General features: G+C 55.0%; 1 protein-coding gene across 2 annotated transcripts; it reads left to right on the top strand.

The window, feature by feature from the left end:
* The first annotated feature begins 7,403 nt into the window (after positions 1-7,403).
* Positions 7,404-26,466, top strand: DRG2 (developmentally regulated GTP binding protein 2). 2 transcript variants are annotated; one of them, XM_059378409.1, is made up of 13 exons: positions 7,404-7,581; positions 11,376-11,536; positions 15,531-15,620; positions 16,083-16,143; positions 17,721-17,811; positions 18,377-18,449; positions 18,542-18,632; positions 19,453-19,550; positions 19,953-20,029; positions 21,247-21,335; positions 22,112-22,170; positions 25,313-25,366; positions 25,713-26,466. In XM_059378409.1, the coding sequence occupies exons 1-13, from the start codon at positions 7,518-7,520 to the stop codon at positions 25,797-25,799; spliced, it is 1,095 nt and encodes a 364-aa protein (XP_059234392.1). In that variant the 5' UTR covers positions 7,404-7,517; the 3' UTR covers positions 25,800-26,466. The 2 variants fall into 2 exon arrangements, with proteins under 2 accessions (XP_059234392.1, XP_059234394.1); XM_059378411.1 differs by lacking the exon at positions 7,404-7,581 and having other exon boundaries at positions 11,457-11,531.

Raw genomic sequence — 26,466 nt, 5'->3', positions numbered from 1 at the left:
GGCAGCTGGCTGGGACACAGAAAAGTGCCTGAAAATTGGATTGCAATTGGGCAGCTTTTTCTTCTAGATTTTCCTTCCAAACATCTAAAGATTGAAACTCCCTGCTTGCACATGGCAAGCAAAATACGCAAGGGCTTTCATTTATAGAGAAGCATAGGCTGAAATTCAAGTTCATTTTCCTTTTTTTTTTTTTTCCTTTTTTTGGTCCTTCAGATTTTTCACCAGGCTTTATCATTCTCAGCATTGGTCCTTGTTCCTCTCCCTGTTTGCTCAGTGACTAGCCCCCTCCCTACACGCTTTCTCCAACTGGCACTGCTTTTAAGCCTGGTAGCCCGTTAGAACCACCCAGTTCACGTCCAGTACTTTCGTCCGGCAGCATGCCAGACCTGTTCTCTCACAACCTCCTGAGTGCCTTGAAGTTCCCAGGTGATCCCAGCGTGCAGGGAGGATTGGGTTTCCCACAGAAATGAGAGAAGGGCTTTCAGGCTCGAGATGCTGCTTTACTGAGCGTGGTCCCCATTGGGTGGTGGAGAGACAGGTGTTGAGTATCACTACATCAGAATCGCAAATGCCACAGGCGCCTTCGTGGCTCAGCCCGTGAAGCATCTGCCTTTGGCTCAGGTCCTGATCCCAGGAGTCCTGGGATTGAGCCCCACCTGGGAGGGAGTCTGTGTCTCCCTCTGACCCTCCCTGTTCTCATGCTCTCTATCTCTCACTCTCTCAAATGAATGACTGAAATCTGTTTTTAAAAAGATTAAAAAAAAAAAAGAATAGCAAATGCCAGCCTGTCATGTGCAGACAGAGCCAACGAAAATGTCACTCCATCTAGAAGCTCAGGTCCTGGGAAAATGAAGAGAAGGGGTGACGGTCTCATTTCTTATGAGATCAGTGCTTATTTCATCAGGGCTTTCATTCATGGACAAACACTTCTGAGCACTCGCTGTGTGCCAGCCACCATTCTGTGTGCCTGGGACGCATCCTTGCCCAGCAAATCCTAAGAAGGGCCTCCGTCCGTTCTTGAGGGGAGGGACACATAACAATGGCAGAAGGAAGAGCTCATGGAATGTCAGATGTGGTATTAAATGATAAGCCTTCCAGGAAAGGAAAAACCTGAGCCTGGGGGAAGGGGGTGGGTTGCGGTTGTTTAAAAAGATAGGCAGGTTGGGCCACAAGGAGCAGGTGACATTTGAGCAAAGACCCAGGAGGGGGTCGGGTGTGAGCCAAGCAGATGTGTGAAGATGAGCGTTCCCGGGATGGGGGGCAGGGGTCCCCGGGGCGTGAGCCAGCCGTGCTAGAGAAACAACAAGGAGCTGAGCCGGAGGCGGGGAGGGCAGAGGGACAAGGGCACAACCGTGGTGTGGATGGAGGGTGTGTTAGGAGAGTCAGCCCCTGTGGGACATCGTGGATCATCGTCACAATAAACATTCTGGCTTTTTCTCAGAGTGGGGTTGCTGGAGGATGGGAGCAGAGGAGGGACGTGACCAGGTTTAGGTTTCAAAGGATTTTGCTGGCTGGTGGGTGGACCGAAGGGGCAGGTGTGTACGCAGAGACTGCGGTAAGGAGCCCACCGCACCCCGGGAGAGGCCGCAGTGCCCCAGCAGCGAGGTCCTCGTCTGCCTAGGTTGTGCGGGTAGAGCCAAAAGGATTTGCTGATGGGCTCGTCGTGAAACGTAACAGCAAGACAGCAGTTGAGGGTGACTCCAAGGTGTTTCAAAGCCTGCAGTGGCCACCTTGTCATTTGTTGCCTGAGGAATTTTATTATTTTTTATTTTTTTTATGCTTTATTGATTTCAGTGATCCCTACACCCAATATGGGGCTCGAAATTGCGACCCCGAGATCAGGAGTCACATGCTCTTCTGACTGAAACAGCCAGGTACCACCTCCCCCCTCCCCAGGGGATTTTTTTTTTTTTTTTTTTTTTTTTAGATTTTATTTATTTGAGAGAGAGAGAGAGAGTGAGTGAGCATGAAAGGGGTGAGGGGCAGAGGGAGAAGCCAGCTCCCTGATGAGCAGAGGGCCTGATATGGGACTTGATCCTGGGACTCCAGGATCATGACCTGAGCTGCAGGCAGTTGCTTAATGGACTGAGCCACCCAGGTGCCCCCACCCCAGGGGATCTTAATTTGCAGAGGTGACTGAGTAATGGGAGAAAAGTCAATGTCGTTGAAAGGTTTTCATTACTTGTATTTCCCAGGAGGAGGGGCCATGCCACGTTACACAGGACCACATGGGGAGCACTGGGTTTGGGCTAGAAGGCAGAAGGAGCAAGAAGAAAGTCAAGGCCAAGAGGCTTAGTTGGGGATTCTGAAGGAATGGCTAGTTGGGACCTGGCAAAGAATTTGGATTGGTTGGTTTAAATAATTCCGCTGGGCTTTGGGGCACCAGGCCGGCCCCTAGCTGTCTGGTACCTGGCCCTGGGGTAATCAGGGAGAGGGACACTGGCTTGGTGTGTGAGCCATTGAAAAGGAGGAAGCTGGAGGCAGACTCTGTATGGGTTGTTTGCAGATGAATGTGTACCAGGAACTGGGGAGCTCTTTGCTCTCTTTAAGAATCGGCTGCCCCTGGGGCTCAGTCAGTTAGGTTAAGCATTGGACTCGATTTTGGCTCAGGTCAAGATCTCAGGATCTTGTCAACAACCCCTGCATTGGACTCAATGTGGAATCTGCTTAAGATTCTCTCTCTCCCTCTCTCTCTACCCCTCCCCCATCATCAAAAATAAGTAAGTCTTTAAAGGAAAAAAAAAAAAAGAGGGCGGCCCCGGGAGGGGTTAGTGTGTCCTCAGTCAGCAAGGCCACAAATAGCAGAGCCTCAGGAATAAAAGAAATAAGAAAATACATACTTAATATACTTTGCCCTGTGACGAGAGGATGCCAGAGGAACGAATCTGAAGACACAGGACAGTTATGTACCCCGGCTGCTAGAGAGGGACACCCTGAACTCTCAGTGGCTGGGCCTCATGGACGTTTGTGCACTTGGCAGAAGTTGGGGTGTTGGTTTGGCTCCGTGGGTCATAGAGGTCGCTCCTCGCAGAAGCTGTGCGATCTTTACATTATTTTTCTTAGAGAGGGGCAGAGGGAGGGGGGAAGAAGCTCGAGCAGACTCCGGGCTGAACGCAGACCCTGAAACAGGGCTCGATCCCAGGACCCCAAGATCATGACCTGAGCTGAAATCAAGAGTCAGAGGCTTAACTGACTGAGCCACCCAGGTGCCCCGAGGCTGTGCCTTTTGTGACCCGCACCCTCTGTAATTGTCCTGGGCAGGCAGAGGATCAAATGGCGGGCTTCCATGGGCTGGGTCTAGAAAGGTCTTCTGTTGCTTCTGCCCATTCAGTGACCATACCCAACAGCGAGGGAAGAAAAGTGGCCTTGCTGGGTGCCTGAGGGGACACAGAAATCAGTTGGGTGAACAGTGGGTTGTTCTGGGTGCAGGAGCTGGAAGTCGGCTTTGGATGTGGTGAGTTCTAAATAAATACACATTAGGTTGGGTGGCTCAGTTGGTTGGGCGACTGCCTTTGGTTCAGGTCATGATACGGGAGTCCTGGGATCAAGTCCCGCATCGGCAGGGAGTCTGCTTCTCCCTCTGACCCTCCCACTTCTCATGCTCATTCTCTCTCTCTCTCAAATAAATGAATAAAATCTTAAAAAAAAAAAAAAAAGAATACACATTAGGCTTCCAACTGGTGAAGGATGTTGTGGATCGGAAACTCAGGAGATGGTCTGGACTGGAGTTAAAACCGTGAGAGCTGTCAGCACCTGGGTGGGGTACCTACAACCACGGGTTGCCATGAGCTCCCCAAAAGGGTGAGGGGAGACAGAGGGGCCCTCTAACACCGAAAGCTCATGCACATGAGGAAGATTGGAGATGGAAGGAACAGCCAATGAGGCCAGAGTCGAGCCAGCAAACAGGTGTCCCCAAGCCACAAGAGGACAGTGCCTTCCGGAGGAGGGACCAGCTATGTCCCTGGCCTGGAGGTGGACCATGAGGTACAGCTATGTGAAGGTCACTTTTCTGACCTTGATGAGAGCAGCTTTTGGGGAATGGTAGGGTCAAACTGGGATCAGAGCAGGTTCAGGAGAGAAGAGAGGAGAGAGCAGAGAGGGAGAGTAAGTAGCTTGGAGAGTTGCTTGCTGCCCAGGGAAAGTAAATAAACAGAAAGTCATGGTGAGGGAAAGTGGCCAAAAGGTTGGGTTTTGTGAAGGACACATTTACTTTATTTTTAAAGATTTTGTTTATTTATTTGGGAGGGGAGAGTACAAGCAAGGGGATAAGGAGAAGCAGACTCCCTGCTGAGCAGCGAGCCCGACACAGGACTCCAGGATCATGACCTGAGCTGAAGGCAGACGTTCAGCGACTGAGCCACCCTGGTATCCCAGCTATCTTGGTTCTGATTTCTTTCCCTAGTGACCAGTGACGTGGAGCATTTTCTCATGTGCTTGTTGGCCATCTGTAGATGTTTTTTGGTGAAATGTCTGTTCAAGTCCTTTGCACATTTTTGAAATCAGGTTGTTGGGTGCCTGGGTGGCTCAGTGGGTTAAGCCTCTGCCTTCAGCTCAGATCATAGTCTCAGGGTCTTGGGATTGAGCCCCGATTGGGCTCTCTGCTCAGCAGGGAGCCTGCTCCCCCGCCCCCCGCCTGCCTCTCTACCTACTTGTGATCTCTCTGTTGAATAAATAAAATTTAAAAATCTTTTAAAAAATCGGGTTGTTTTGTTTTACTTTTAGGACTTTTTTCTGTATCCTAGATATTAACCGCTTATCTGGGTATGCAATTTGCAAATATTTTCTCCCATTTCATGGGTTGCCCCTCTACTCTATCAATAGTATCTTTTGATGGGCAATCAAATATTTCTACAGTTCTAGTAGTGGCCTCTCCTGAAGTCGGCAAACTCTATTTCAAAGATTCCTCAAGTGACACGAACAAACCAGCTTTGGATGGTCATGTTTGGGTTTGGAGGACTCAGACCTTACAAGCAGAAAAGGCCAGTTGCCTAGAGAATGCCTGATATTTGGGTTGTCTCTTTTGACCCCCAAAGTAAGAATGATTCTCAAGTAATTGAGGAAGAAATGGAGGCCCACAGGGTTAGTGACAACCGCAGAGATGCCAAGACTCTTGGGAGGTGAGTCATAGTTGAGAACACGTGTGTTTCCCCAAGGGTGAACCGGAAATGAACACATCTCCATGGGCATAAGCATGGTGGAAAGGAAGGGAAGCCTCAGGAGCCACATCATGTCGAAGTTGGAGGCAGAGAAGTGTTGGAGACCCACTCCTGGGCCTGGTCTCCTACAGGCCTCCACGTTGATGCGGGCCTCCCTAGGTCCCAAAGGGCTTACACAGAATCTTCTTTCAGCCTTATGCAGAGATACCCCTATCCACAGTCTAGCAGGTTACATCACTTGCAAGCAGTGGACTTGTAAATGAAATCTTTGCTCTCAAATCTCAGCCCTGCCCTGAATAGCTTCAGCCACCACGTGCCTTGTAATTGTGTAATCTTGCTTTCTAGAAGGTGGATGAGAACTGCAAACTCAAAGCTTAGGAAGGCCCCTCTCTAGCTCAGAGGCTGGCACACGATAATCATCCAGTAAGTGAGGCTGGGATCTGAGGAGGCCGTGAGACCCACGGAGGAAAAATCACTTGCAATGGCCCTGGCATTTGAGAACTTAATGGGCAAACAATGCGCCTGGTGCCCATTTTCTTAGCAGCCATGTTTTTCCCCATTTTTAAGATACAGAAACAGATTCGGAGAGGTTAAGATATTTAACAAAGCTCACGCTGTTAGGAGCCTCAGATCTGAACACAGTCATTTCTAAGGACACACTCTCCACCCCCCACAACTTTTTCCTAAAAACATACAGAAGAGTTGAAAGAATAATATACTTTCAACTGTACATATCATACAGTATATAACATATTGACATACTGTTAACATATGACCACTTTAGCATGCTTTCTTTAAATGCATACGTGTTTGGAACATCTTAAAGTAGGATACAAACATCATGTCCTTTAGCCCTGATATGGACTGAATGTTCTTGTCCCCCTGATTCATATGTTGAAACCCTATGCCCCCAGTGTGATGTTACTTGGAGATTTGTCTTTGGAAAGTTATTAGGGCCAGATGAGATCACAATGGAATCAGTGGCATTATAAGAACAGACACCAGAGGGATGTCTGGGTGGCTCAGCCGGTTAAGCTTTGCCTTTAGCTCATGTCATGGTGCCAGGGTCCTGGGATTGAGCCCCACATCTGGCTCCCTGCTCAGCAGGGAAGTCTGCTTCTCCTCCTTCATCTGACTTGCCCCCTACTCATGCTCTCTCTCTCAAATACAAATAAAAATAATAATAATAATTAAAAGAACAGACACCAGAAAGCTCTTTCTCTCTCTTTCCCTGTGTACATGTACTGGGTAAAAGCCATGCAAGGACACAGGGAGAGGGCGACTGTCTGCAGTTTAAGAATAGGGCTCTCACCAAGAACCCAGCCATACCACACCCCAACCTCCGACTTCCAGCCTCCAGAGCTGTGAGGAAAACGAAATTCTGTTGTTCAAGCCATCCATGTGTGGTATTTTGTTATGGCAGCCTAAGAAGACTAAGACAATCCCTCAATGCCACTGGGTACGTCTGCTGAGAATAAAGACCTTTTTCTACACAATCATCCCCAAGAAAATTAGCAATGATGCCATAATATCTAACATCCTATCCAAAGTAAAATTTTCCTCAGTTGTCTTAAAAATGTCTTTTTATAGCTGCTTTTAAAATGTTACCAGATTCTAGGCGAAGTCTACACATTATATTTAATATCTTTTCATCTAGAACGACCCCACTGTCCCGCCTCCCAAAGCACCTTCCCATCATTGGCAATGGTGAAGAGCCCAGGCCACTTACAAAATGTACCACTTTCTAGATTTGTCTGATGTTTCCTCGTGTCTGAACTCAGAGCATTTTTTGGCAAGAATTCCAGTAGGAGATGCTGTCTACTTTATAACGCATCATATCTTGGGAGGCATGATGATAGGGGGTAAGGCAAAATTGGAACACTTCGTTTATGGGGTAATGAAGATCCGCTGTCAACCTCTACACAAAATGAGAGCCACCAGGCTTTCAACTTGGCGCTTCTTGACACCAGCGGAGTCAGCTGTGCTTGGAACCTTAAGTTCAAGGTTCATCACCCAAATTTACTTCTCTGTCTCCTAAGCTCTGCTCGTGCTCATCACAGCCCTGGCCGCGAACAGCTTGGCCCCGCCCCTCCCCGGGCCGTCCTGGCCCCGCCCCAGCCCGTCTCGGCCCCGCCCCGGCCCATCGCGGGTCCACCGCCCCGCCGGCGCAGCGGGCGGAACCAATAGTGTCTGGCACTGCGCTCGACGTCGTCCGTCCGGACCCTGAATCCCGGAGCGCCGGGCGCACGAGGACGCTGTTCGCCGTGGGCTTCCGGGCGCACGCAGTTCTGCCGCCGCCGAGAGGGCGGAATTCCCGGTTCCGCTGCCGTGTGTGTCGGTGCGCCGGGTTCATCTGCCACCATGGGGATCCTGGAAAAGATCTCCGAGATCGAGAAGGAGATCGCTCGGACGCAGAAGAACAAGGGTGAGGGCCGGCCTGGCAGAGCCTTCCTTTCTGCCCGCCTCAGTTTTCCTGTCTGTAAAATGGGGGAACAACTCCAGCGATAGAGCTGAAGCGGGCTCGAAGGCAGCAGAGAAGTGCCAGAGCCGTGACCAGGTCTCCCAGCGCACCCGAGGCAGGCAGGACCGGGCGGGATCCGGGTCCCAGCGCGCTGGTCTGATTGCAGACGATCGCTGTGAGATCGGCTCGGTGCCAGAGCAGGCGACCGGGTAGAGAAATCGCAGCCCGCAGCCAGCGTCTGACCCAGAGAGAGGCATGGTCGGGCTTCAAACCCGGGTCTCCTGGCGGCTGGGCCTGGGGAGTCGATGCTCTCCCCTTTTGTACTGAAAAGCCCAGGAGGAGACCTTTCACGGGTACAGCCTCACCCAGCGTCTCGGGAACGGAGGCCATCAAGACTCAAGCCTGGCGGACCTGGGTTTGAACTCCAGCGCCACCCGTACCTCCTGTGAAAGCTTGGAAAGTCACTTCGCCTCTTTGAGCCTCAGTGTCCTCATCTGCAAATGGGGATCATAACCCCCTCTCATCTTAGCTCACAGCTCAATTAAACTAGATAGTGTATGCAAAGTACTAGGCACATGGTAAGCACTACGTATTTAAAGTTACCCCTTAACATCAATAGCATGTAATAAAAGATCAAATGTGGAGTTCAGATTGTAAGGGCTGGAGGCGATCGCAGGAGAAGAGCAGTGGGGAGAAACAAATGATGACACCCAAGAAGGCTTCCAAGAGGAGGTGGGACTTGAACTGGTTAAGGGGAAGGTACCCCCGGTGAGGGGCACTGCTGAGGCAACAGCATGGCAGTCCATGAGCATGGTGTGTTCCTGGGGGCAGTTCTAGATTTAGTACAATCTAGATCAGAAGGAGGGGCTGGAATAATGGGAGAGGCAATTGGCCAGGGTGGGTGAGGCCCCGTGCCCAAGCAGTCCTGCTGTGGGGTTGCAGAGGCAGGAGGTGGGGAATACTAGGTAGCTAGCGTCAGTGTCTGTCTTTCCCTGGCTCTGTGCAGTTGTGGAGGCTGAGAAGTTGGGGGGCTTCGTTCATTATGTAAATCTTCCCCAGGCTCTTACTATGTGCTAGGCTTGAACACAGCAGGCACATCCTTGCCCTCCTGGATCTGACCTTCCAGTGGATAGTCTTTAAATGAATAACCAAATAAACAAGATCATTTCAGCCAGCCATAAATGCTGTGATGACAAACGAGGCTGATAGAGCAAGAGTGTGGGACTTGGGAGCTGGGCCTGCTAAAGTAGAGTGATCAGAGAAGACCTCTATGAGTTGGGGACATCTGAGCTGAGACCAGAATGAGAAGGAACCAGCCATGCAAAGATTGGGGGCAAGACTGTTCCTGGCAAAGGAATGAATATCACTGAGGCAGGAACAGACTTGGCTTGGACAGGGATCTGAAGGTCTGGGGCTGGAGTGCAGTGATGAGAAAGGAAAGAGCCAATCATGTAGGGCCGTGTATGTCATGGGAAGGTGGCAGTTGTTTTCTCAGGCAGCGGGAGCTAGTGGAGGGTGTAAGCAACAGAGAAACATAGTCCGATTTCAGTTTTATTTATTTATTTATTTGAGAGAGAGAGAGTGAGGGGGAGCAGCAAGCAGGGGAGAGGGAGAAGCAGACTCCCCGCTGAGCAGGGAGCCCAATTCGGGACTCGATTCTATGACCCTGGGATCATGACTTGAGCCAAAGGCAGATGCTCAATGCACTGAGCCATCCAGGTGTTCCCTGATTTCTGTTTTAAAAGCTCCCACTGGCTGCCCTGTGGAGTAGCATCTACAAGGATCAAGGAAAGTAATAGGGAGGCTTTGGCGATGGGGAAGGGGATGTAAAGATTATTTAAGGATTAAGACCTAGTCCTTCCTTTCAGAGGGGCTCAGAGTCTTATGAGCTGGGATGACAAGAAGGATCAGATGAACCTGACGCTTGCGGAACCCATACTTGACCACTTCTTACTGCCACCAATTCACTCCTTCCCGTGTTAGACATTTCCTGAGTACGTGCCCTGTGCCACTGGAAGCGGAGATCCTGCCCCATTTGAGTGAGGGAAGTAAAAAAAACAAGATAGTATCGAATAGTGATCAGAGCCATGAAGACAATAAACAGGATCATGAAGCCAAGAGGGGCCAGAGGAAGGGTGGGGGTTACCATAGATCATAATGACAACCAGTGATTACGGGGTGCTTATGTGTGCTAGTCATTGTTCTTAGTGCTTTCTCTAAGGCTTAACAAAAGTCCAGTGGTGTGGTTTCTCCTGATAACATCCTGCTTTGCAGATTGAGACACCGATACACAAGAAGATTAAGTAACTTTTCCAAAGTTATGTAGCCTGGAATGGCAGGGTGGGTGTGACATTGCCCACCGCCCCCTCTGGCTGGGGAGGGGAGGCCTCTTTGAAGAAATGCCATTTGAGCTGAGCCTCGAATGTCGAGAAGGAGCCAGCCCTGGGAAGATAAAGTTGCAATAGAAGGAATAGCAAATGCAAAGGTCCTGGGGCACAAATAGTGTCAGCTTGTCCTGAAGAAACAAGAAAGCCACTGTGGCTGGAACGCAGTACATACAAGAGAGTGGAAAGGGGTGTTGGAGAAATAGTGAGGGACCACGTTACCTAGCCCCAGTCCACTCTTGTAGTGAGGATTTGGTAACACCTCCTTTACCATCAGGAAATGCAGCTCCTCTTGGATACTGTAACTTTTGTATGCTCAGAATTTGAGAAAAATCAGTGTAATGCCCTAATCATAATACAAAGGAGGAGAAAAAAGAAGGCATAATTAAAATAGTGTTGATTTCAGTATTTACATGTTGGGGCATGGCCCAGACACAGTGATGTTACAATGAAGGCGTGAGGTGTTCACACCTCTGGGCAGCATCACAGGGCATGTGCCGGCCGCAACGCAGCCCAGTGCTCAGTGTATTGTGCTGGTGACTTAGGCACCCTACAAGAGGCCTGGGATCCCCAGATGGTGAGCACCTCCAGGTAAAGTTTCCAACAGCACATGCTAGAGTCTTTCCTTAACATGCACAGAAGTCATATTCCTGGAAATTTCAGTGTTTATTCACACCGTTAAAAAAAACAGTCCTGTGTTGCTATGTGAAACAAAAGGCTCTAGGCCCCAGGTTTTTCCTCTGCAAATGTCTTAGGGCTGTGAAAAGTCATATGGAACATGGGACGATTGATAGCTGTGCCAGACTGACTCACACTTTGTAGGGCTGCGGGCTTCCCTGGTCCTTGCCTGATGAATGCTGTTGGGGACTTCACCATCACACCGACAACAGAAAACATCCCATTCCCCAGACTCCCCCAGGGAGTGCTGCTGCACGGGTTGAGAACCACTGACTTGTGGTCCTGTGGTCTCGATAAGGAGACTAGCTTCTATCCTAAATGAAGTGAGAGAGAGGCTAAGTGGACCTGTTAAGCAGAGGGTGTTTTCTTCCCTGATCTGGTTCTTTTTTTTTTTTTTTAAAGGTTTTATTTATTTATTTGACAGATAGAGATCACAAGTAGGCAGAGAGGCAGGCAGAGAGAGAGGGGGAAGCGGACTCCCTGCTGAGCAGAGAGCCCGATGCAGGGCTTGATCCCAGGACCCTGAGATCATGACCTGAGCCGAGGGCAGAGGCTTAACCCACCCACCACCCAGGTGCCCCCGCCATCTGGTTCTTGATGTTTCCAGCCAGCATTTGGCTGTATATGGGGGCACACCTACCCATGGGGATTGGAGACCCTGGATACTTAACTTCCGTCTTGCTTTACGTCCTTTAGCCACTGAGTATCACCTGGGTCTGCTGAAAGCAAAACTCGCCAAGTATCGGGCTCAGCTTCTGGAACCGTCCAAATCGGCCTCATCCAAAGGAGAGGGTTTTGATGTCATGAAGTCGGGTGACGCCCGCGTGGCACTGATTGGATTTCCCTCTGTGGGTAAGGTCAGTGATGGTCAGCATGGGCCTTGGGGAGGAAGCAGGTTGTCTTCCAGACACGACTGTCCAGCGCCTTCTCTTGCTGCCTTTCTGAATTAGCTCCAGGGACCGAGAAGACCCAGCGTCCCCCAGGATCCGGTCCCACCCCTTTGTCATCCTGCCATAGCGACCATCGTTTCCTGTTTCTGGAAGGAGTGTTTCTGCTCAGTGTCAGACCCATCCATCACGTACAAACATTTACTGAGCGCGCACCCTGGGCCAGGCTCTGGGCCGGGCCCTGGTGATGCGGGAGCAACCGAGATCGTTCTGTCCAGTGAAGAGGCCGCCAGATACAGGCTGAGGGAACAATGACCAGGTGGCTTGGACAGGTGCTGGTGGAGCAGCTTTTAAACCAATTCAGCTAGAAGGTGTTAAGCCTGTGCCTCTATGCCACGCACGAGGGGAAGCCGATAACAGCTACCGTCATTTGAGTGCTTGCTGCCTGCTGAGCTGGGTAGCTGTGCTTTATACGGGTTTGGTTTTATTTTCCCCTCTGCCTGGATCATGGATGTGTATATCACAGGAGGTGGGGATTGGTCTGCGCTCTGTCCACACACACACACACACACAAGGTGGGATTAGGGCTCCTCTGGCCACTGACATGTCCACTTCTCCATGGCTATCTGTCCCATTCCTGCAATAGAGTTCCCTCACCCCGTAAGGGCTGCCCAGAAGCCCCCACTGTGCCTAGAGCTTCCTCACAGTCCGCTCCTTCCCTCGCGTGCTGATCGCATCCTAGAGCTGGTGTTTCTGCAGGACGCGTTCCTCCAAGGCCGCCCAGGGGCTTGAGGTGGAGGGTTTTAAAAACACCTATCAGTGCTGCCGTTTATCCTCCAATGCAGCACTGACTGACTCCAGGTGGGGACAGTTGGGAATGTCTCCGAGCACCCGCTCACGGATACCCACATGGGGAGCTGTGTCAGCGTGGGGCTGTGGGCCAGGCCACGGACAGGGTAGAGGAAGACCACACTCGGCGTTGAGGTCTGCAGGCTTCCTTCCTGGGGGATCGTAAGTGCCTCTGACTCTTCGGGAGCGCTCCTGTCCTGGGTGGACTTTATCATCAGTACTGGTGGTGGGCGGGTGCTGTGTGCACTGCCCCCTTGTCCTCCATCCATGTGGGCTCAGGACACCGCATTGTTTTGGTTACCATCAAAGCCAGGTGGGATGAGAAGGGGAACGTTGCTGGAGGTGGAAGTGACGCCAGGCACTGGACATGAGCCACTGCCCTCCGTGGCTCCTTCTCCTCTGGGTCGTTAGCTGTTTCCCCAGGCGACGCCTTGCAATGCTTAGCATCAAACCTGAGTGTGCCGTCTGACACGCAGCTTCCCCACCGGGGCTCGGATCCCCGTAGTAGTATTGGGGTGCTTATGACCCCTCAACTAGACAGAAGCTAGGCACAGAGCAGTGCAGAGGCCTCCTGCTGCCGCAGCTCAAAAGTTGCTGATGCCCCCTCTGGGAGGGGGGGCCCTCTGGAGAGCTGGGACCGCCCCCACGTGTGCCCTCTGCCGGCTGAACACCCTCATGGTCTTCAGTCCTGGCGGGGTGTCCGGATCCCTCTCTGTCTCTTTGGCCATTTCTCATTTTCTTCTGTGTACTAGAAATTTCCAAACACGTGGAAGAGGTTAAGGCAGAGTATAGCGCACCCGTTCTCTGAGTCTGTCCATTTCACCATATTGCTCCGTCCCTTCGGATTTGTGTCTGTGTGGGCGTTTGCGGTTTTCTTTGTTTCGACTGACCCATTTGAGAATAAAATACAGACAGTATGCTTCCTGACCTTTTGCCCCCAAATATTTAAGCCTGTGTCCCTAAAGAATAAGGATATTTTCCTACGTAGCCATGAGCTATCACACCAAACAAAACGAACAGTAATTTAGGAGTGATCTAACGCCGGGACCACACTCTGATTTCAACACTGACCCCCAAGTGACCTTTGAGGCTGCTCTGTCCCAACCAAGGTCCATTCTAGGACCGCATGTGGCCCCTGTAGGTGTCATGCCTCTGCCTGCTCTACTCTGGAACGGTCCCTTTTGCCCAGACCCTAGCTCTAAAGAGACCAGATAGCGGCCCTGCAGAGAGTCCACGCTCGGGAGGTGTCCACTTGCTTCCCCGTGGTGTGCTTTAGCCAGCTCGTCTGTCTCTTGTATTTCCTGGGAGCCGAGAGTCAGGTGGAGACCCGGGACTTGTGGCCAGATTCTGCATAGGAGATGGGGCAGACCTCATTTTGTACCATGCCAAAGAAAAACCCCTGGTTGCATTTCCAGAATGGCTTAGGGGGAGGCATGCCCTGTGTCCCTTCTGAGTGGTTGCGTCAGTGTCCCCTCAAGTCCAGGTAACTGGGAAGTCCGCTGCAAGGTGCTGCCGCAGTGGTGTGCGGCAGTCAGTCCCTGTCAGCATCCCCCTAGTGACCTAGTGAATTGTCCTTGCCTAGGAGGTTTGTTAGCCGTGGTAAAATGTCAATTTTCCAGTTGTCTTCCTCCTTCCTCACTAATTAGCTGATGTTCCTCTGGGGAGTAGCGCTTTCTCTCATCGGGGTCAGCTCTTTGGTTTGCCTGAAAAAGTTCCTGGAAAGGCAGGACAAGTGCATATGTGCTGCTGTTAAATGACCAGCAAGATGTTGGGGTTAGAGCTGTCCCGCAGGGTGACCAGTAACTGTTTTTAAGCTTTAATTCTTCAAGTGTTGTGGTGGACTCCATCAATTTTCACCTGGTCTTGATTTTACTTCCAACCTGCCAAGGACTTCTTTTCCAAGCCCAAGCTGGGGAAAGAGCTTTGTTTACCAAGTGTGCCCTTGAGGGTCTGGCCCTGTGGCCGGATCCTACCACCCTGCTGGGGACTGGGGCTTTCCCACCAGGGGAGGGCCCAGGCCTCCCCCCCGTAGAGACCAGACAGGGTCAGAGTGCCCTCCTGTTGGCCTCCAGCAATGGTCACTCAGTGTTTCGGCAGCCCTTGCTCTCAGGGTCACCCCACTTACCCATACTCGTCTGCCCCACCAGGTTTTTATCTGTCCTTAGATTTCTAAGAGGCCCCCAGGACGGAGAGTGTCTGGATTTGAGGCCAAGGTTTCCTTCAAGGTGTGAGGGTATATGAGTGGGATGTGCCCCCAGCCTTCCTGGTTGCCTGAGAGGCAGGGTCCACGTGGCCCAGTCACAGCTGTGTCTCGGGCTCTGTTCCTGGTGCCCTGCTGACTAGGCTGGGGCCAGGGGGCCCGGGCTGGGTTTCTTCCCCTCTGGCTCTGCCCACTGCTTTGTTGGCCCTCTGGCCCACTGCACCCATTGCTGTGGCCTCACCACACTCTGGGCTCGGCACACCTTGTGCCTTATCTCCTTCCACCCCATGCAGCCCCCCAAGGTGGGGATCGAGCAGATGGCCAGCATGCATATGAAGGCCTCAGAAGCTCAGAGGAAGAAGTTTCTTCCCCGGGGGGAGCCTGGTCTCTCTTAACTCCCAGCCAAGCCACGGCTCTAGTCTCACAATGAACCGTGGCACAAGCATTCCTATCCAGACCCTTCCCAGCTCACCCCTCAAAAGGTGTTGCCAGACCCTTCCTGTCTGGCAACACCTTAACCTGCCATCTGGCTCTGTCTCAGACCACGTCTGTCCCCTTGCACATCTCACCCCTCCCTGGGTGAGCAGCGCTCTGAGTGCTAGGGGCTGTTGCCTGCTTGAAGTTCTCTGGGGCCCAGGAAGGGCTGCGGGTTTGGTGGAGCGAGGCAGAGGACTCCGATTTAGGAACCGGTTCCCTCTGGCCATGTGAGACAGGCCTTGAGGCCTCCAAAGAAGGGGGTGCCTTCTGGTGCCCCACCCGCCCTGGGCAGGGCCAGAGGTGACATTTCCAGCCGTTGAGGCTGAAGCTGAGGAGGGAGTCTGGGCTGCCTGTGTCCAGCAAGCACCCGGCCCATGGGGATCCTCTCAGGAGGCTGGGACAAGACTTCTCACTACAACGACCTTCTTTTCCTCCTAGTCCACCTTCTTGAGTCTAATGACCTCCACAGCCAGCGAAGCCGCGTCCTATGAATTCACCACCCTGACATGCATCCCTGGGGTCATTGAAGTAAGTTGGGGCATGCTTGGTTCCGGAAGGGGAAAGTGTGTGTGCTCGGGTTTGCAGGGGTGTAGATGGGTGTCATGGGGTGTGGGTTGTCCGTGGGGAGGGGGAAGACTGAACTGAGCTGCCTTGCCCTCAAGCACTGGGAGCTCACCGGTACCCGTCGTGCTCCACATCCCACACTGCCCCAGCTTGGGTCCCTTGTTCCCAGCTGGCCGGATCCCTCTGGCTCCCGCGAAGCTTCAGAGTCTGGGGCCACTGGGGTCCCGGGGCTTGGAACCTCCGCAGTGCAGGGACATTTCTGTGCACTGCTCTTACTGTCACTGGAGAGCCCCTCCCTGGCGGCTCCTCAGCTTGTGCGATAGCGTCTGTGCCGGACTGGGGTGGTGACAAGGCCGGGGTCCTGGGATCAGGCAGGCCCTTCCTGCAGGGACTCCTTCCCTGACCGTCTTCTCTTCCCCAATACAGTATAAAGGAGCCAATATCCAGCTCCTGGACCTTCCTGGGATCATCGAGGGTGCAGCACAAGGTAGGAGGTGGGGACAGGCGGGGGGGAGACAGGGTGGACCTCGACACCCCAGCCCATCCTCTTCCAGAGCCTGTTGAGTGTCCTGACCTCATTGTTAAAATCGGATGTGGCTGCAGGGCCTGATGGGTTGGGGGAGGCTTACAGCCGCCCACACCGCTTTGGCTTCATCTCATCCTGGCTGGCCGCGTTTTAAAGCCAAGGAAACCGAGACCCCGTGGGGTGAAGTGACTTTCCCAAGATCACATAGCTCACCTGATGGGTTTGAATTCACTCTTTCACTCCACGGGCTCCAGTGTAGCCCTGCAGGAACCCCTACAAGGAGTGGACACCTGTCACTTGTGCTTCTCGTCCTAGAGCCTTTGTTGTTTTGGTTCTGTGTTCTGAGATGGGAACATGCCCGTGGCTTCTGGTGGTGGTGGGGTGGCCTGCAGCCTCACAGAGATGGGAACCAGCTGACGGTTCTCTGGCAAGTGACGGGCTCTGTGCTGGCCGCTGTCCCGGTCCTCAGCTGGCCTTATGACTTAGCAATTGTCACCATTTCCTTTTCGTAGCTGGGAGAAGTGTCAGGGATGACAGATAAAGGGTCTGCCCTGAACTGAAAGGGGCTGCCACTCAGGGGCAGAGCTGGGGTTGGCCCCCACCTGTCTGGGTCTGCAGCCCCCGCATGGCTGGGCAGCGGGGCCTCCTCCCTGGGGGTCCATTTGCCGTCTCTGCCCTGCACCCTCCCATACCCCACTGTCCTATCAGGGCAAAGTCCCGCCTGCTTGCATTGGGGCAGAGGGAGTGGCGATGGTCCCCCAGGAACCTGCTGTCCTTCTATGTCGTGGGGTTTGGGGGTGGTCTGGCCACAGTGGGGGGCAGTGTGCGGATGGTGTCAGGAGGCAGCTGGCCCATGAACATCACTGGGCCCAAGCCCCTCTTTCTCAGGAGAGAGGCCAGTCATGGCTGAAATCTGTACTAGATCCTAGTGCTGTGACCTTGGCAAGGTGCCTGGCTTCTCTGGTGGCCTCGTAGCCACAGGGTCTGGTCCTTATAAAGTGGCGGTCCCCACAGCTTCTCTTCCTGTGGCGTCTCGTGTGATCCGCTCTGCAGCCCTCAGAGTGGGGCTGGGTCATAGCACCCGTTTCCAGAAAGGGCAGATGTGTTAAAATCCTCACACCACACTAGCTTTGTGATCTTGGGCAAGTGCTCAAGTATCTCTAAACGAGGTCTCCGTTTTCTCCTCTGTGAAATGGGTGTGAGAACGCTGCCGGTACACGATAGTTTCGAGGACTAAGTGAAGAAATGTTCATGAAGCACTTGGCAGGAGGCCTGCCACATGGTAGGGACAGGGGGAGAATGGTACTTCTCTGGGGGTGGCAGTGTCACATTGCCTTCTCTCTACAACAAGCCTCCGGGAGTAAGACAGCACGTGGAACAAAGAACAGGGCCCGGGAGATCCCAGCCCAGGGCCGGCAACGTGGCAGAGACCAGGGAGGAATGCTAAAGGACCAGAGTCTGGGGCCCCGTGGGCTGGGTGCAGGTCACACACAGCCTGCCTCTGTCACCATGTCACCATGTCTCTCCCACCCATCCAGGTAAAGGCCGCGGACGGCAGGTGATAGCTGTGGCGCGGACGGCAGACGTTGTCATCATGATGCTGGATGCCACCAAGGGAGAAGTGCAGAGGTCTGCAGGCTGGTGCGGGGCGTGGGCTGATCTGGGGAGGGCCCTGGGCGGGCTCATGGGATGCTGTGGCCCAACTGCTGTGACCCTGAACTCATGATGGGTGGCCCAGGGGGTGCTTGGGCGTCTCCCACGTGGGAGCAGTGGCAGGCCTGTCCACAGGCTAAACCCGTGCGGTCTGCCTGGAGCATCCTCTTGCAGAGGCTTGCGTCTGGCACGTAGACGTCTGGAGACTGAGGGCTGTGCTCTGCTGGCAGAAGCCTCTACCACTGGTCCCTCGCCGGCACAGGCCGTCCTGGCTCTGGTCCCCACCTACCAAGGCCGACGTGCCTCAGTTGCTGCCCAGACCCATGAGGAGCCTGGCCCCAAGCCACAGATTTGTTCATACCCTGACCTGCTGACTGAGGGGCACACCTCTGCCTGGCAGCAGCCTTGGCTTGCTGGGTTCCTCATTGGGGGTGAGAGGGCACTGGTCTCCCTCCGGGTAGGCAGAGGCTTCCGATATAGCACGGAAGCCGCCCAGCCTGCCCCCGGCTTCACTGGTGAAGGTTTGCCGCGGCTCTGCCAGGTCTCTGCTGGAGAAGGAACTGGAGTCTGTGGGGATCCGCCTCAACAAGCACAGGCCCAACATCTACTTCAAGGTGAGGCCCCTCTCACTGGGAGGCCAGGCCCAGGCAAGATGGGGACGATTACCGCTGCCCCTCAATGAGCAACTCCCCCTTCTCCTCTCCAGCCCAAGAAAGGCGGCGGCATCTCCTTCAACTCGACAGTCACACTGACCCAGTGCTCGGAAAAGCTGGTGCAGCTGATCCTGCACGAGTACAGTATCCTTTCCCAAAGCAGCACAGGAGGGGCAGCGGGAGACGGGCGCCTTGTGGTCCAGGATGCTGACACACCACACCCCAAGCTGCCCTGGAGCCATCCGAGCAGCTGCCAGGAAGGCTGCAGCCCAGTGACACGGAGCACTTCCTATCCCCTTTGCCTCCATGCTCCCCAAGCTACAGGCTGGTCAGACCACAGCTATGCACTCAGCAATGCCTTCCTTACTCCCTGCGGGTTCTGGGACTGGTAGCCAGTCACATCTGGAAGGAAGGTGACATGGTGAGGGAAACAGCCCCTGAGGACAGCCTGGATAAGCCTCAGGGAGAACCAAGGGCTAGGTGAGTGTCTGGAGGACCCTGGAGGACAGGGCAGAGCCCCAGAGGCAGAGAAGCTCAGCACTTGGAGAACTTTCCATGGCACAGGCTGTCTGCAAGGTGTTGAGGCCTCTGTCACTGCAGGTATGCAAGCAGAGGCAGGGAAGCCTCCGGAGGAGAGTGCTGCATGGGGGCAGGTGGGTTAGGCCAGTGCTTGCAGACAGCACTCGTGGCCCTAAAGCCTGGGCTGCCACTGAGCATTCTGGCAAGTGCATTTTTCTTCTCAGCTGGCAGGCGAGTGAAGCCACCGACTAAACTTTACATGTTCTGGTTTCTGTTGAAAACATGAGGGTGCTCCCCCACTTCACTGTCTTGTAAAACCTCCAAGGCAGAGGAGCTCCAAGGTCCCTTTCAGCACTCTGTTGCTTGCCTGGCCGTTTGGGCCCCTCCGATGCAGGGACCTGAGGGGCTGCTGGTGCACTGGTAGCCCTTAACCTGAGCCCCTCAGAGATCTTCAACGCGGAGGTGCTTTTCCGAGAAGACTGCTCCCCGGACGAGTTCATCGACGTGATCGTGGGCAACCGGGTGTACATGCCGTGCTTGTATGTAAGTGAGGCCACCCCCCCGCCCCCGCATGTGCAGGAGGGCTGACCCCCATGGGAGGCAGGCGGTCCAGAGGAGTGGGAGGGGCCTGGAGTTGCTCCCCCCCCGCCCCCCGCCTTTGCAGCTGCGTGAGTCCTGCAGACTATCTAGCTTGGCACCCGGGCTCTAGTCCAGCCTTCCCTTCTGGGCATCGGCAGCAGCCCCAGGCCCCCACAGCCTTTCCCTATCCTCAAGGCAGCAGGGAAGGGAGGCCACTGGCATTGGCCTCCCTAGCCCTGTGTTGCTGCGGCTTGCGGCTTGCAGAGGTAGGAACTATGGGCCGAGCCAAGGCATTCGAGGACCCATTTCCTGCACTTCTTTGTTCCTTTCCCTCCCTAACACCTACCTCCCTGGTCTTGATCCCAGGTTTATAACAAAATCGACCAGATCTCAATGGAGGAAGTGGACCGCCTGGCCCGGAAGCCCAACAGTGTGGTCATCAGGTGAGCACTCGGCTGCCCCTAGTCCTTCGTGTATGTGAGCTCGTCAGGCCTCCCGGGCACCTTGGCCACACAGGCCCTCTATGTGCACCCAGGGCTGAGGAGACCCAACTCAGTAACGGCTTTGACCTGGTTCTACCCTGGAGTGGCCTGGGCAGAGTGGGTGATGCGGGGTGGGCTCTGGCTAAGAAAACAGAAGGGAAATAGTGCCACCTATGTAGAAGGTTCATAATCACTGAGGCCTCAGAGCCTCATAGTCAACGGCCGGCCTCAGAAAGCCCACGGGTGTGAGCCAGCTCCTCCTGATCTCCGGAAGACGGGGCTTCCAGCAGTGGTAGCCTGGAGGGTAAAGGGAACTGAAGTCTTTGGGTGGGCGGGGCCATCCTGGCCGTGGCCCCCAGCCCTGCTTGGAGTTGGGGGTCTTGGGGTGCTACCTGCACCTTGGCTGAGGGCTGTTTGTTCGCTCCTCACTGCCCCTACAGTTCCCTCCTCTGGGCAGCCTGACCTGGGGGCTCTGCTCTGCCAGCTGCCCAGCTCAGACAAGAATCTCTAGCTTCACAGGCTTATGGGGAGCAGGATGCTGAAAGACTGAGTGGGGTGACTGGTGCAAATGATGGGTACGGGTTCTGGACCATCTGCTAGGCATTGCCAGCTACTGCCAAGAGCAGCAGAGAGCGGGCATCCTTCCCGAAGGACAGCTCAGTTCCTCTCCTGCTGTGTCCCAGGCTCCCTTCAGGGGCTGCCGAGAACATGTCATCCTCAAGGTGTGAGGTCACCTTCACACCACACCTTCACCTGCTGTGCTCACAACATGTCATGCTCAAGGTCATGTCTGCAAACGATCAAGCCAGGGGCTGCCCCATCACAGAAATCCCCACCGGGCAGTCCTGTGGCCACCAGTCTCCCAGCAACTGTCAGGAGGGAAGTCCCCCTCCAGGCGCCCTGCATCCCTCAGCGCTGCTGTGTGCTCTCCACAGAGCGCCATGGAGACCCCCAGGAGAAACAGCTGAGCTCTCCTGGGCATGACCATGGCTGTGACCAGAGGCGCCGGCAGCTGAAGTGTCAAGCTGCTGTCAGATCTGCGGGCTTGGTTCCCATGGGTGCCAGATGGGCTGCACTGGCCTCGGTGTAGGTTGTCATTTGCACGAGTGAGAAAGCAGGCAGCCCCGGTCTCTGAGCCCATGGGGGCTGCTCTGACTGGCTGCCTTCATCCCTGGCAGCTGCGGCATGAAGCTGAACCTGGACTACTTGCTCGAGATGCTTTGGGAGTACCTGGCCCTGACCTGCATCTACACCAAGAAGAGAGGACGTGAGTGTGGTGGCGGGCAGCCCAGGAGACGGGCTGAATCCCCCTCACGATGGGGCTGCCAGGCTCTGCCCAGTGCCCCTGACTCAGCTGGTCCGTACAGATCACAGCTTTTCTCCCATCTCACAGCTGGCACTGCCCTCTGCCCTGGGCTGCTAGAGACCATGGCTGAGATATGCTGCTTTCTGGGGCTGCTGGTCCTGAGGATGCCCCGGGTTGGGGGGTGGGAGTGGCTAGAGGCCGGCCTGTGGTTCCACATGGGCTACAGTGATCACCCCCCTCCCAGCCTCTTCTGGGTCAGGACTTGGGGCACGTGAATACAGGGGATCCTTCACCGTGTGGAGTCTCCCCCACCCCCACCACCTCTCAAACCCTGTGACCTTGCAGCTGAGTTCTGGCAGTTTGTGTAGCCTTGACCTTGTCATCAAGGAAGGAGCTGCAGCTGCCCCTGACTGGACGCCAGCAGCTGTCACGTCTTGCCAGTGCTGTCCAGATGCTCCCCGTGACTGGACTTAGTTAGGGCCCTTGTGTCTGATGGGGTTGCAGGCTGCCTGAGTCCTGGATGTGGATTTATGTTGATTTCCTGTGTTAAAGTCAAGGTTGCAGAGCACCACACAAGGACCTGTAGGGAGGGTGTGCTAAATGGCGAGGGAAAGGTTAAACCAAGGCTGGGGGCTGGAAGGGCCTCTGTCCCCTGATGGAAGGCAACCACAGAGTAGCTTGGGGCCATAACTGTGCTTGCTTTCCTGTACCCCCACCTCCAATGTCTACCTTCACAGAGAGGCCAGACTTCACAGATGCCATCATCCTCCGGAAAGGGGCCTCCGTGGAGCATGTGGTGAGTTGCCGAGTCATGTCCAGACAGTGAGTCAGGGAGGTCACTGTGCCCCCTACAAGGTCTTGCCGAAGGCCCTCCCAGCCCTCTGCTGGCTTGAGTGACACCAGCTGCGGTAGCAGAGTGGCCGTGGGCAGGCCCCAGAATGAGACCTGGGGTCGCCTCCCAGCCACCGTTCCCAGCTGCATAGCGAGCCTGCAGGCTGCGCCAGAGGCAGGCATATTTTGCCCACCCTGGTGGTGGCTAGGGTGTGCGGTTGCATGAGGTCCCCGGCAGCAGGCCAGGCACTGGGAAGGTCCAGGAAGTAGTGGTCATCCCCATCCTGTCACATCCTCGCGCCGCAGGCCTCTCAGAGTCCCTGTTTTCTCAGAGTCCTCTGTTTGGCTGCTCCACCATGGAGAGCTGCTGCCCTGGGGAATTTCTGTATTGTTAACTCCAAGTTGTGTTTCCCCAGTGCCCGCCTACGGCTCAGAGTTACCACCTCCCTGCCCATAGCCCCTCTTAGCTTCCTCTCCCCCAGTCAGCCCCCCACAGCCCTCCCTGCTCCCACTTCACCCCCCAGTAGCTCTGAATGCTTTTTGCATTCAACACACATTTACTGAACACTGACAGTAAACAGAGCAGCCCTAGTTCCAGCCAGAACAGGGTCCTTGGGGCGCAACAGATGCCAAACACCCAATGCCAGAGTCAAGAAGTCACACCTAAGGGGGAGTGCAACAGAATAAGGGAACGGGGAGTGACCCTGAGTCTACACAGACAGGTCAGATGGTCTCCGGGAAGGGGACCTTATTGGGCCTGTAGATCAGGGAGGACCTGACCTTGAAGAGTTAGAGGTGGTGGAAGCCCTCCCAGGCAGAGGAGTGAGGTATACAAAGGTCCTGGGGCAGAGGGGCCCTAGGCTGAGCCTGTGGGCTCCGAAGGGGAGGGTGCATTCCGGATCTAGAGTTTTGTTGCAGGCCCAAAGGTCACCTGTCCCTGAATGTGACCTTGCGCCCTCTCTTACAAAAGCATATGGGCTCTGTAAGAGCTGGTGAGGGCCCAAGAGCCTGGAACAATGTGCCAGGCTTTGGTTTTGAGGGGTTTTGTTTTCCATCTAGCTCATTTCTTCTCAGGATCTGTATGGTGGTCAGGTGGTGGGCTGGCCTGCAGGCTGGGCTCCTGCATTCGTTCATTCAGCAAGCCCAGCCCAAGGCCCCTTCCAGCTAGAGGCCCTGATACAAAAGTATGGGGCTCGGCCTTGAAGGCTAGCATGCCCGGCAGAAGCCACATCCCTTAGATGACTCATAAGGAGCTCCGTGGGGAGGTCCCTGTCCCTACAAGCCTGTTTCAGAACCTGTGAGTGAGGTGTGTCCTGGGGACCGAGCAGCTGTTGGTACAGGGGGGCCCCCCGGGTGCTGGCCCTCGGTGGGGTTACCCTGCCCCTTCTGTGGGTACTTACCTCCACCCTCTCAGGCCCTGGCTTCTTGCCCAGGAGGATGTAGGACTTCAGCCACTCCCGGGAAGAAAGCGGGAGATAGCAGGAGAATGATTTTCTAGGCAGGGGGAAGAGCAGGTACAAAGGCCCAGAGGCAGGAGCAGATATGGGGAGTGCTGGCTGTTTGCCGTCAGCTGCACAGAGGGTCAGAGGCAGGAGGTGCTAGACCCAAGGGTGAAAAACGCCCAGTGGGGTGGGGAGGGGCTTTCGGGGCCGACTCCAGAGCCTGGACTGTGTCCCCCAGAGCACTGCGTGCTCTTCAGTGACCACTGTTCGCCCTCCCCACAGGTGCCTCCCTCCCGGCACACCCAACTGTCCCAGTGCCACAAGGTATATACAAGGAAGCCTGCCCAGATGCTGACGGCAGAGACCCAAAGTAGAGAAACCAGGGAGACATTGGAGTCAGGCAGATGCAGGATCGTACCCTGGTTCCTCCATCCTGGGTCAGCCTCCCAGTGTCTCAGTTTCCTCTCCAGGGTGTAACTGACCCCCCAGGCTCCGGGCCTTTGATACACCCAGCCCTAGTGTGTAGTCCGTGACAGCTGTTGAAGGCTTTGCCTCCAAAAGGGTCACGGGCTGTACCCCCCGCCCCCCGAGGCAGCAAGCACCTTGCTGGGCTCTCAGTGGTGAGAGGTGTGGTGGGCGCAGGGGTGCAGGAGTCCCCCCATCATCAAACAACACCATCTCTCCCCCAGTAGAAAAGATGGCCTGGGATGACCTTCATTGTCCCTAACTGCTAGGGTCAAGTACAGAGAAAGACACCGGAGGCCCAGAGCAGGTGGGAAATGCTCTTACAGGCTCAGCATCCTCGCAGGAGCGGGGCTGAGGGCTCGGGGCTCTGAGCAGGACTTATAAGGCTTGCAGGCACGTGGGAGGTGAGGCAACACCACATGGCCTTCCCTCTGGCCCCCCTTCCACTGCCCCCGCTCTACTCTGCAACCGGGGGCCCCCGATCTTGGGAAGAGCTGGCTGCCCCTCCAAGGCCCCCTGCTTCTAGCTTCCTTTTTTTTTTTTTTTTTTTAAGATTTTATTTATTTGACAGAAACAGTGAGAGAGGGAATACAAGCAGGGGGAGTGGGAGAGAGAGAAGCAGGCCCTCCACTGAGCAGGGAGCCCGATGCCAGGCTCTATCCCAAGACCCTGGGATCATGACCTGAGCCAGAGGCAGACCCTTAATGACTGAGCCATCCAGGCCCGCTTCCAGCTTCCTTTAAGAACTCTGGGATTCCTGAGGCGTGGGGATGGATGACGTCCTGGGCGGGAGGCTCCAGCTCCCAGCTGTGGCCAGGAGACGAGGACCAGCTGTGGTGACTCCAGGCTGAGGTGGGGTGTCCTGAAAACCACCCCCACCCATCCGAAGGGGCATTTGCCGGGGTTGTCATTCAGGCAAGGCCAGCAGAAGGCTGCTGATAGCCAGATCCAGGTGTCTTATAAGGCTTTGAGAACATTTCTAATGGGCACCACAGCTTTCAGGCCAGCCTGGAAGTGGGAGCATCAGAGCAGCCTGCTGCGTGTGGCTTGATCCTGTGGTATCCACAAGGCCACTGCTCTCTTGAGCATCTGCCTGGGAAACTGCTGCCGCTTAGCACACAGCTGGGGCTTGGGGGTGTGGCCAGGTGCAGGGGGCTAGGGTTCAGACTCCTCTCACTGTCCTACTCTCCCATCCTCCAGTGCCACCGCATTCACCGGTCACTCGCCAGCCAGTTTAAGTACGCGCTGGTGTGGGTAAGTCTCTGGGCTGGAGATGGGTGGGGTCATACCCAGCATTGCCCCTGGGTTGGGCAGGAGCATGGCATCTGTGCTGTTTTGCCTGGCGTCCGGGTTTGGGGGCCTGCATGCTGACTTGTGCTGGCCTCTCCCACATTGGGATGCGGGGATGGTCAGACTCCTGGGGACATTGTCCTGTCTGCAGGTGGTTTTCCAGTGCTGTGGCCCCCACTTCAGACTCTGGCATTCCTGTCCCCCCAACATACCTACCGCCACACCTGCCATCCTCCTGTCATAGCTATTTCGGGCTTGGCCCTGCACAGGACAGAGGCTGACGTGGTCCCTCTGTCTGTCCCCCGCCTAGGGCACCAGTACCAAGTACAGCCCGCAGCGAGTGGGCCTGACCCACACCATGGAGCACGAGGACGTCATCCAGATTGTCAAGAAGTAGTGCCTCCTGCTGGGCCGCTTGCCTGCCCACCCTGTCTCCCCGGGGAGTCAGACCCAGCCGGACACACCAAAGCCCAAACAGGAAATAACGTGCAAATACATACACCCCAGGAAGGGGTCTCTCAAGTCTCCACTGTTTCTGGAAGTTTCTTCAGTAGGCAGATGTAGTGTGTTGGGGCAGAGGGACATGGTTGGGGAACTTGGGCTGGTCTGGTGGCATTTCCCATGAGAGTGGCCCCTTGGATGGAGATTCTGTGTTTGGAACCCTGGGCCTGTGCCCTACACTCAGCACCCTCAGGCACCGACAGGGCCTCATGCGGATGGCTCGCTCAGTGCCAGGGCGCGGAGCCAAGCCTGCCCAGGTCCCAGGAAGCTCTGTTTCTGGTGGGGCGCCTTGGGCCTTTAGCTCCCGCCATCCTCTCTGGCACTTGAGGAGCGGGTCTCCCAGGACAAGCCCTCTGCCCCACCCCAGGGCTGCTCCATCATCCCTCCACAGCCTGAGGAGCCCTGATGTATGGCCCTCCTGGGGCCACCCCTGCCCAGAGCCCACGACCCAGGGCCTACACGGACGCCAGGAGTGGCAGCTTCGGCATTGGGTTTCTGTACTTTTTCTCTAAGACCTTGGTCTTGGCTCTCCTTTCTACAATAAAGAGTGGAAACAATCCCTG

The sequence above is a fragment of the Mustela nigripes genome, chromosome 16 (assembly GCF_022355385.1).
Source record: "Mustela nigripes isolate SB6536 chromosome 16, MUSNIG.SB6536, whole genome shotgun sequence".
Taxonomy (NCBI): domain Eukaryota; kingdom Metazoa; phylum Chordata; class Mammalia; order Carnivora; family Mustelidae; genus Mustela; species Mustela nigripes.
This window is presented reverse-complemented; position numbering and strand designations above follow the sequence as displayed.

Bases quoted from the DNA above. Each gene is read 5' to 3' on its own strand.
- DRG2 (XM_059378409.1), top strand. From the start codon at position 7,518: ATGGGGATCCTGGAAAAGATCTCCGAGATCGAGAAGGAGATCGCTCGG. The intron at 22,171-25,312 runs GTGAGTTGCCGA...CCCATCCTCCAG, and splicing joins GGGCCTCCGTGGAGCATGTG to TGCCACCGCATTCACCGGTC. The intron at 25,367-25,712 runs GTAAGTCTCTGG...TCCCCCGCCTAG, and splicing joins TTAAGTACGCGCTGGTGTGG to GGCACCAGTACCAAGTACAG.